The sequence below is a fragment of the Sesamum indicum genome, linkage group LG8 (assembly GCF_000512975.1).
Source record: "Sesamum indicum cultivar Zhongzhi No. 13 linkage group LG8, S_indicum_v1.0, whole genome shotgun sequence".
Classification (NCBI taxonomy): Eukaryota; Viridiplantae; Streptophyta; class Magnoliopsida; order Lamiales; family Pedaliaceae; genus Sesamum; species Sesamum indicum.
This window is the reverse complement of record NC_026152.1, coordinates 3,744,667-3,755,091: the sequence shown is the minus strand read 5'-3', so window position 1 is coordinate 3,755,091 and position 10,425 is coordinate 3,744,667. Positions and strand designations below refer to the sequence as shown.

At 36.4% G+C, this 10,425-nt stretch overlaps 1 protein-coding gene, 1 long non-coding RNA gene and 1 pseudogene across 2 annotated transcripts; 2 read left to right on the top strand and 1 right to left on the bottom strand.

The window, feature by feature from the left end:
• Positions 1,268–3,672, top strand: LOC105167684 (inactive LRR receptor-like serine/threonine-protein kinase BIR2). The gene has a single exon (XM_011087485.2). The coding sequence runs from the start codon at positions 1,525–1,527 to the stop codon at positions 3,346–3,348; it is 1,824 nt and encodes a 607-aa protein (XP_011085787.1). The 5' UTR covers positions 1,268–1,524; the 3' UTR covers positions 3,349–3,672.
• On the top strand, positions 7,821–8,755 carry LOC110012395. Its single transcript, XR_002287550.1, has 2 exons — positions 7,821–7,920; positions 8,673–8,755. It is a non-coding gene; the product is annotated as an uncharacterized LOC110012395 (long non-coding RNA).
• The window catches only part of LOC105167683, a 2,473-nt pseudogene continuing 1,064 nt past the window's right edge, over positions 9,017–10,425 (bottom strand).

Genomic DNA, 10,425 nt, shown 5'->3' with positions numbered 1-10,425 from the left:
TTTTAACTGTTGTAAACATCTCTCACATGATGTAAGAGAAACAATCATTTATCTGGAAGATCCTTTTCAAACATAAAAAAGTCGCTAAAAGAATATGAGGATGGTCATATTTTTACATAAATCTCGTGTGCAGCCACCTCCTTCACCCGACGTACCAACTAGTATTGGATGGACTAGCACTGACTAGCGGTATTCCACGAGTCTCCATCTTCTTATTTTTATAGTCATGCTGAATCAATCACAGACGTTTCGTCTAGTATCGGCATCATTGTTTACGTTTGGCCAAATAGGCGAGCCGGATTAGCCTGACGTCCATCTCGCAACGATTGCTACCAGTTTTATGCAATCACCTATGGAAATAGAAAACCCAATTGCAAATGGTAGCTTACAGGTTCTTCCCGAATTAATATGTAAATCATCAACTATTGATTAACAGACACGTGTCGATGAATAAGTACAGAACATGCGATTTCGTACTATTGGACAGATAAAATGTACATTTAATACACATCAACTATATCACTTTTATTTTAATCGTTGAATTAATTTGACAGTCCGAATATTTTGAATGGAATTTTTTGTTTTTTATTTCAAACAGTTTTAGAAATGATGAGAGCGACAACCTCAACAAAAAAAACATTCCAAATCAATATAGTATCAGTTAACTTGTAAGAATTTTCCTAGTATTAGTATTAAGCAATGGTGCTGCAAACTACAACCTAAGACATGCTGGGAAGTTGCAGCAGACTTTTGTTAGCGTGTTACAAGGTGTGATGGTATACGGATTATCACGTGAGATTCGTGTCATGTGCTAAGTCAACAAAAATTATTATACAGCTGAATTTTGTTAGATTGTTCACAAGAATATTTGTAAAGACAATTGTTGAACATAAATTTTCATTACCAACTGAATGAAATGTATATTTGGGTGAATTACACTCATCTCTCATGAGGTTTAATTGTTTGAGAAATTTCAAATACCTCTCCTGATTTTAATGTCCCTCTAACAACAAGTTTGTTTGAGAAATTTCAAATATCTTTTCTAATTTTAATGTCCTCTAACAACGAGTTTGTTTGAAAAATTTCAAATACCTCCACTGATTTTAATATCAGAGGGAGTTGTAGTTGGAATTTACCCATCCCATCCCACCCCACCCCACCCCACCCCACCGCAAATATTTTTGTACATATTGACACAATTACTCATAGTACAAAAAGCAATGAAGGTGTTGGATTCATGCATCATTAGCGGTGATTTTGCACACAAAACTAACGTATATCAAAGCCAGAGACAGCCATTAATCAAAGTCAAACATGAACTTCCACTGCTTTAAATATCCATCCAAAATTATACAGTCAAACTGCTCTGTTAATTATCATTATCCCCACCTTGATTCCTTTCAATTTCCATTAACAAACCCTGAATGAAAACTCAACCAACCCCACCAGCGCGGAAATGCATACCCATTAGGCATTAACAGCTCCATTTTTCCTCAACCCTACCCATTTTCACCACAACCAATAATGACTCCTCGTCTTCTTCTCCTCAGTAGATCCATTTTCTCCACTCTGCTGCTGATTTTCCTGTTTATCTGCAGTTCGTTCGCCGAAGACGACGTCAGGTGCTTGCAAGAAGTGAAGAGGTCATTGACGGACACGGGAGGTAAGCTCAATTCGTGGGTTTTCTCCAACACTTCTGTCGGGTTCATTTGCAGATTCGTCGGCGTCTCGTGCTGGAACGACCGCGAGAATAGGCTCATCGGCTTGGAGCTCCGTGATTTCAGCCTAGCTGGGGATATTCCAGATTCGCTGCAGTTCTGCCACAGTCTGCAAACGCTCGATCTATCCGGCAACTCTTTGTCTGGGTCGATTCCTCCGCAAATCTGCACTTGGCTGCCTTATTTAGTCACCCTTGACTTGTCGCGCAATAGTTTGACTGGTCATATACCGGAGGATCTTGCTAATTGCTCGTTTTTGAATGCTTTGATTTTAGACGACAATAAGCTATCGGGCAGTATTCCTTACCAGCTTTCGAATTTGGGGAGGTTGCGGAAGTTTTCTGTAGCTAATAATGATTTATCTGGGAGAGTGCCGTCGTTTAAGTATGACTCTTTGGAGCATGATTTTAGTGGGAATAGCGGGCTTTGCGGGGGCCCCTTGGGGAAATGTGGTGGATTGAGTAAGAAGAATTTGGCGATTATTATTGCAGCAGGGGTTTTTGGTGCGGCCGCTTCGTTGCTGTTGGGGTTTGGTTTATGGTGGTGGTGTTTTACGAGGTCGAGTAAGAGGAGGAAGAGACAGTACGCAACTGGTGGAAGGGATGATGGTGGTAGTAGCTGGGCGGAGAGATTGAGAGCTCACAAGCTTACGCAGGTTATGTTGTTCCAGAAGCCCCTAGTGAAGGTTAAGTTGGCAGATCTGTTGGCTGCAACAAATAATTTTAGCACAGAGAATGTTATCGTTTCGAGTAGGACGGGGACCACTTACAAGGCGGTTTTGCCGGATGGGTCAGCCCTTGCGATTAAGCGGCTCAGCACATGTAAGATAGGGGAGAAGCAATTTAGGGTGGAGATGAACAGGTTAGGGCAGTTGAGGCATCCGAATTTGGTGCCACTATTGGGGTTTTGCTTAGTGGAGGAGGAGAAGCTCTTGGTTTATAAGCATTTGTCTAATGGGACTCTTGGTTCATTGTTGTCTGGCAATGCTGATGTCTTGGATTGGTCAGCTAGGTTTAGGATTGCATTGGGGGCTGCTAGGGGACTGGCTTGGCTTCACCATGGTTGCCAACCTCCTATCTTGCACCAGAATATCAGCTCTAACATCGTTCTGCTTGATGAGGATTTTGATGCTAGGATAATGGACTTTGGTTTGGCTAGGCTTATGACTTCTTCTGAATCAAATGACAGTAGCTTTGTAAATGGGGATTTAGGTGAAATTGGATATGTTGCTCCGGAGTACTCAAGTACATTGGTTGCTTCTACAAAAGGGGATGCTTACAGTTTCGGTGTGGTACTTCTTGAATTGGCAACTGGACTAAAACCTCTTGATGTCACTACTGCGGATGAACTATGTAAGGGTAATCTAGTGGACTGGGTAAATCAGCTCTCTGCTTCTGGTCGAATTAAAGATGCTATTGATAAACGGCTAAGCGGGAAGGACCATGATGAAGATATAGTGCGTTTCTTGAGAATTGCTTGTAATTGTGTGGTTTCCCGGCCCAAGGATAGGTGGTCTATGTATCAGGTTTATGAATCACTGAAGAGCATGGCTGAGGAGCATGGTTTCTCAGAACAGTATGATGAATTTCCTCTATTGTTCGGAAAACCAGAACCCACAAGTCCCATCTGACCTGGGAATAGAAGTCTGTGGTGCATGACTAAATATAAAAAAGATTCTTGCACAAGTTTCTGCAGTATGTGGTGAGTTCTAGCGAGCAAATTGTGTGATATCTGTTCTAATTTGCTTTCTGTAGCACATGCCACAAGCACCGAGTACAGCTGTACAATAGCGCACTTGCATAAAACTTCAGATGTTATGCTTACTTGAAATTTGTTGTAAGATACGTCCTGATGTGTTTTACTATTTATAGTTGGCTCGTCAGATGGTAGCTGTCTAAATTTTGTATTGAACCTTGGATGAAGCTTATTTATATACTTTTGATTTGAGTAATTCCGTTCCGATCGTCTAGTAAATTATTTTGTGTATATCATAGTTCTACTCTCAGCTGTGTAATTAATATAGAATAAACCTCTGATGGAGCGGAAGCAAGTGGATGATATTCACCCTAGAATACACTTGGAAGTCTTGAATGTAAAATGTATAACTGAGCTGACTATTTTTTTCTGAACAAGTCATTATAATAGTTCACTCATATATGAATTAGAGCTATAGGTGTAGCATCTGGAAAGACTTGATATAGTGGAAATTTAATCTTCACCTGTTTATATGCATGGGCACTCCAACATATAAAATAATTAATGAAAGAGTATTACCCAATGGTGCTGTCTGTTTTAAATAAAGAAACACAAATGTTTTAGATGAGGAAATAAAGACAGCAGAGATTAGATTAATTTCTGTCAAATAGTTAACATGGTAAGGGTATCTTGACCTGCATCAACTAATTAAATGAAGGCTTGTGGCTGGTGCTTGGTGAAACTCAACCTACTGCATTATTTGCTTATAGTTTCATCAATATCATCCTTCATTCATGGTATGGTAGGTTTGTACTTTCTTGTTTATTTTTGCTTTTACACTTGCAGAGTAACGAGTTCATGGTTGTGATTGTAAGACTAATAATAATGTTGAGCCTTCCCCAATCTGTAGCTGTAAGAATTGCCTTTGGGTTGAGCTGGAAGAAAATATTGGAAACTTCCACTGTGAATGTCTTTCCTTATTCAACTTATGTCTAATGTTGAAATAAATGCAGAAATATCAAATCTCTAAAATATAGGGGAATCTGGCTTATGAAGTGCAAGATATTGCTACATTGACTTTTGAGGTCTTGGCTCCTCAGGGGGGCCTGACCTAGAAACTTGCTTCCACCGATTGTGCAGGGATTTCGTTCTTTTAATGCCAAATTAAATACTTTTGCAGGGGATTTTGATTTTTCTTGGTTTTATTGAAGCCTCCTTCGTGATTTTGTGGGCCTTTATTTCATTGATCCTTAATTACACCTTAGCTACATTATGAATTCTACAACTGTCCAACAAGTAGTTTGTGGTTGCGGATCAGTTTTACAAGCATGTGTTTTATTCTGTTCACAAGCATGTGTTTTCTTCTCTAACTCTCTTTTCGCCTTTTCTCTCTCTTTGATCTGCCTATTTCACTTGTCATTTCTTGGTTTGGTTGGGATGGATGGAAGATGGTGCTCAATTTGGGGCTGATACGATGTTGTCAATATTATCTTGAAACTCATCCTTTCGTTCTGTGCTCATAACTGATGCTTAACAAAGGATGGAAGAACTTACACTTCTGGGTTTTCTATCACCTATAGCTCAATACTGATTCTTCTCTGAGATGTCATCTGCCCTCTGTGATCAAGATTTTATGGTCTGCAGAATAGATCTTCCCTATGGATCAATTTGGAGAGAGATTCCAGAAATTGGTCGAGTTTTCAATCAAATTCAAAGGTGTCATGTAATTAATCAGCCAATTAATCTAAGTCGCGTCACCTCTCACCCGTTTTGCGCTTTTGATGGCTTCCTGGATCATACGCAGGCAATGGTTAGCTACCTTTTGAGTTTAATGCATCTTTTTTAATATTTAAAAGTGGACGACAGGATTAGATTTGATCAACTTCAATATAACAGAAAGTGTGTCTCCTACTAAAACCCTCAACTGAATTCGTCCATCAGTCCACCTCAAAACATTAATAACGTTCGAGTGTCAAGAATGGTCCCACAATATTATGTATTGGTCATTTACATACATGTTGGGTTATTGAGTGCAGAAGCGTAAACGTTAAGATACTTACACCCAACTATTAATTTAAATAACAAAAATCTACAAAGAAAATCGAAAAAATTGAGTGTGGAAGCGTAGGAGTTACGATACTTACATCCAACTATTAATTCAAACTAACAAAAATCTACAAAGAAAATCGAAAAGGCGGGAGGATAATATGTGGATTCTTTCGAATTTTGTTGCAATCAAAACTATGCATAATGTTTGGTTTTGTTTTTTAACTTATTTTTGGATATTTTGTGGAGATAGAGAGAGAAAAATAAAAATAAATAAAAATAAGTTAGAGATAATGTGTATGTTTGGATTTGTTTTTTGTGATAATATAAAATAAGTATGGTATGTTTGATGTTGAGTAGTGGGGAGACAAAAAGTACTGTTCATTGTCAAATCATGTCTCTTTTATATATATTTATATATATATGTATAAAAATGTATATAATTTATTTAGTTGTGAGTGGATTAAAATAAATATTATTTTCTAATTATATATGTATGGAAATGTAAAAAAAATAATTTATGTAAATACACTTTTATAAATAATTAAATGCACTCTACTAATGGATTAACAGTATTTTTTGTTAGACATTCTGTTCGAGGTGATAAATTTAAATATATTATTCAAATAATATAATATATGAATTAACCGCATAGAATTGTTATATTATTTTGTATTTTTTAAAATTTTTAATTATTCCAATGATGTAGAAAATATTACGTACAAAATATTAAGTGGTTAAAATAAAATATAGTTATATTTAAAAATCAAATACAAGCCTCACCAGAGAAAATATTATATATCTAACATGTATATCAATCCTCTAATGCATCCTTCAATTTTTTATAATTTGAAGATCCACATAATCCAGTATTAACTAATTATAATTTATAACTACAGATTGTAATGGTTTGAAAAATATATTTTGGATTAATACGGCGTATTGTCCAATTAAACTACGACAATGAAACCCTTAAGTCATTGAATGATAAATGGCGCACACAAACTATGTTCCCGTTAACTTTGTAATTAACATATGACAACAAGTGACTGGCTCACATATTCTACAACAACACCACTAATACTTAAGGACCGTCACGTCGACATGGTGGAATTCTGGTTGGTCGCCGCGAGCGTGCTGTACTGTCTCCCTCACTATGCGAAGGTGATCTATGTGGAGATTACTCTTTGAACTTGTCAAATTTGTGTCAAAGATATGTTTTGAAGAGAATGATCAAGAGATTGAATAGCGATTGTATTTATTTTTACCTATCAAATATCTCTTTTTATTTGTGATAATTTTCTAGTATTTTGATTTTCAGATACGACAAAATTAGTGCTTATAATAGTATTCACAGATAGCTCATATCTAACATGAAATCATTTTGTATTTTTAACTTGGAATCCATCCGCCTCACTAACTTTTAGGGGGTAGTTGTTGTAATTAACCCTTTGTCATCAACTTAGGAGGTTAATTTATCCAAACTGTGCAGGGAGAACTACTTTGAGATCGATTTGGACATCCACAAATTCAGTTACATTGCTGGAAAAGGCTTGGAAACGTTTCAGGATAGGATTAAGCATTGTGTCACTGATTTTGGTCTGATGATTCCAGTAAAAAATGTTGTCCTAATTAGCAGACTCGAGATCGCTCAAAACTCCAGTTTTGACGTTTGTTGGTGTAATTGGTGCAGGGCAACAAGGCGGAAGATGTACCGGAGTGCATGTTGTGTTGCATAAGATTGAAGGAAATTGACTACACCAAATACTGCCAGCTTAGCTTCTGACACGACACAAACTCCTCTAGATTGTGAGGATCGGAAAGACCCGCGAATAAGCAAGGAGTCTATACATATGTCCAAATTATGCCATCTGCTTTAGTTAGCAAGAAATTTTGAACACATGACATGTATATATATATATATATATATATATATTAAATGAAATAGAAAACGTAATAAAATTTAAAATAGAATACCAAATCATTGTGACTTGAAACCCTTAAGATTTGGCTCAATTATTTTAAAAAATTATAAATACCTTATTTTATTAAAATATCTAAGTTACAATATTAATCCCATTTCTTTAAGTTAATAATGTCGACTTTCAATGAGTAAAAGCTCGATTTAAGCGCGTGTTTTATTAAATTTATTTTTAAGATATCAGATCTTATTTTATAATAATTTTTTGGGATAAAATAAAATCATATAACTAGTAATAATTCTAAAAATTAGTACAATAAACAAATGAATAAGCAACTATTGGGCCAGGCCCGAAGTGAAGATGGACTTCATTGCAGTCCATTAACCAAAGGCCCATAGAATCGTGTAGACTACAATTTTCCTCGCATACACTGATTACGGCTTAGGGTTTTTGAATCATGAAACCCTAAATGCATTCCTTCGCTATATATAGGGAGAGGACTTCAGAGTTGCCTGAAGCTGTTCCTGCCTTCTCCTGGTGTGAGTACTAAGTATTCCTTTTCACTACTTTTCTCCTTATATTCGATAATCTCAATTCTCCGCTTTGTTGTATACGGTTGCTGCATTGGAATCAGGTGATGAGAAATAATAACTGCAACAATATGATCGGAAAATCTCCATGATTCGTTGTATTTAAGTCTCTGATGATTTCTCCTTGCTTTTAATCGCCTTTTGATTTTTTCCTGAATTTTCTTCTATTTTATCGTTTGTTTTACTTTTTGAGCGTAAATTCAGTGGAGATATGATGAATACCTTATTGGTCCGTGTTTCTGAACAAACCGTGACCTGATAAACTCTACCAATCTCTGATCTCCTCTTCTTTCTCGGCCAAAAGTTTATTTACAGTTATTTGACTGATTTTATTATGAACTAAACAGTGGCTTTCTTTCTAAATTTTTTGAAGTTGTATTTTGCATTCAATGTGAAAAATTTTATTGCAGTGGCTCTATGATTACCTGCCTAATTATTAGGCAATATACGCTATGCCGATGTTTAACATGAGTAGATAATTTTGTTTAGATGAGAGCTGCTGCAATCTTGTTTTGAATTAATAATCTTGTTTATCTTCTGTTAATGGTTAATTATTTTATTTGATTTTAGTTTTATGTTTTTCCCACTTCTGCTGTGATGATCTATGAAATAAAATTCACATGTCAGACTTCAGAGATTTGTATAAAATCTATGAGAAGAACATTTCATGCTTTCTGAGCAGAGGTGGTTCTGATTTGTAGAGAATTTTCAACTTCTGGACAGTTGATAAGAAGAGAGGAATGCTGAAACTCCGGGACCGTAATGCACATATCATTACTCTGAAGTTTTTAATCCAATTTTAAGTTAAAAGATTATAATTGTGGATTTAGAATTGTATTACTAATTATTAATAACTGGTGTTGTTTGCATACCTGAAAGCTTGTATGCTTAAATTTTGAAATAAAAATTAAGTTCTTTTAACGATCTTATTTATGTAAATTAAAAATAAAATTAAGTAAAAAACCAAAAAGAAAAACCTTAAACAGAAGAGAATGGTTAAATATGTTTTTAGTCTGCTGGTAGAGTAAATTATTGGATAATTTGATAGAAACTATAATCAAGTGTTCAACAGAAGGCCACGGAGCAGTAACACACAATTTTGGATTAATGATTAGTCTCATTATTTAAGTAAGCCAACAATAGCAAAACTAACAAAGCAGAAAAAGTACAACAGCAACGTAACCGCTGGGATCTCACCAACCTCTCATTCTATGTTTGAAGGAGAGGGGAGAATAGAAATAACAACAAAAGAACTAGTCTTAGCAGATTATGTCATGCATTCCCCAGCTAGCTCAAAAATATTTTGTGCTGTACGCGAGTCCACTGTTTTTTTAAGTTCTTTTCCCACTCAATACGTGCGGGTTCGGACTCAAAGCAGCAAACCCAGAACAAGATCTCTTCTATGTCAACTATAATTAGTTATCTAATCATGCCATCAACTTTCCTGCCACAAGAACCGTTAAAGTCCACTAAAGGGCTACGTTGCAAAAGTGTTGCTATTTGCACTGTTGTGTTCGAAAATTATCATTTGATAAAAGAGAGATCACAAGATTTTCCAGTCTCTTTGCGCCTGCAGTAGGTCTAAGAACTGTGGTACTACCCACAACAGAACACGGGTCAGTTCCGTTTTCACGACTACCTACGCACCATCCACCTGGAACGAGCATGCCTTTGCCTCGAAAGAGAAGTTCGGAATCGATTTTGTCAAGAACTGGGTCGTCATGGCGAAACTTTCTAGCAAATGGAGCATTACTCTCAACCATTCTTTGCATGTCCTTAAGGTAAAGGTAATGAGGATGTTGCTTAGGAGGGGTGTCCCATGATATGAAGTGGAGATCACTGTTCACTGTTGTATTTGAAAACTCTTGAGCATTACAGATGACAGTGTGGAAGTAACCTTCTGGAGAAGATAAGAAATTTGTATAATACATGAGGACCATTCTTGGCAAGTTGTCCCAACCCCATATGCAATAGTCAATGAAAGGCCGAGAAAGTGCCATCCAAGCAGATCCTGTAATGAGGGAACAAGTTATGTAAAACATATCTATATTTTTGTGGAATAAACAACAATTCTAATTGATTACTCGAGTTTGATTTATGCTTCATACCATACCATACCTCCACACTTAGGTCTTCCATATATAAGTGAACATATGATACATGGCACCACAATATGATGAAACATCCATAGTTCATACCCTTAACTCGTTCAAGCTAAGCAAGCAACATTTTGCGAACCATAATAAGCCAAGCTAAACCAATAATCCCAAAGCGCACCTGTAAAGAGTTTAAACTTCGTCGGTACACTTCTTCGTTGTGTAATCCAAAACACATCAGATTTTTCTGTCATATACAACCCCGGATCGATAATCACCGGCTTCGCCCTCTGGGACCTAAAGAAAATGTAGCATTATTTCATACATTTTCACCATAATATCTCCAAAATGTTAACGG

Bases quoted from the DNA above. Each gene is read 5' to 3' on its own strand.
- LOC105167684 (XM_011087485.2), top strand. From the start codon at position 1,525: ATGACTCCTCGTCTTCTTCTCCTCAGTAGATCCATTTTCTCCACTCTG.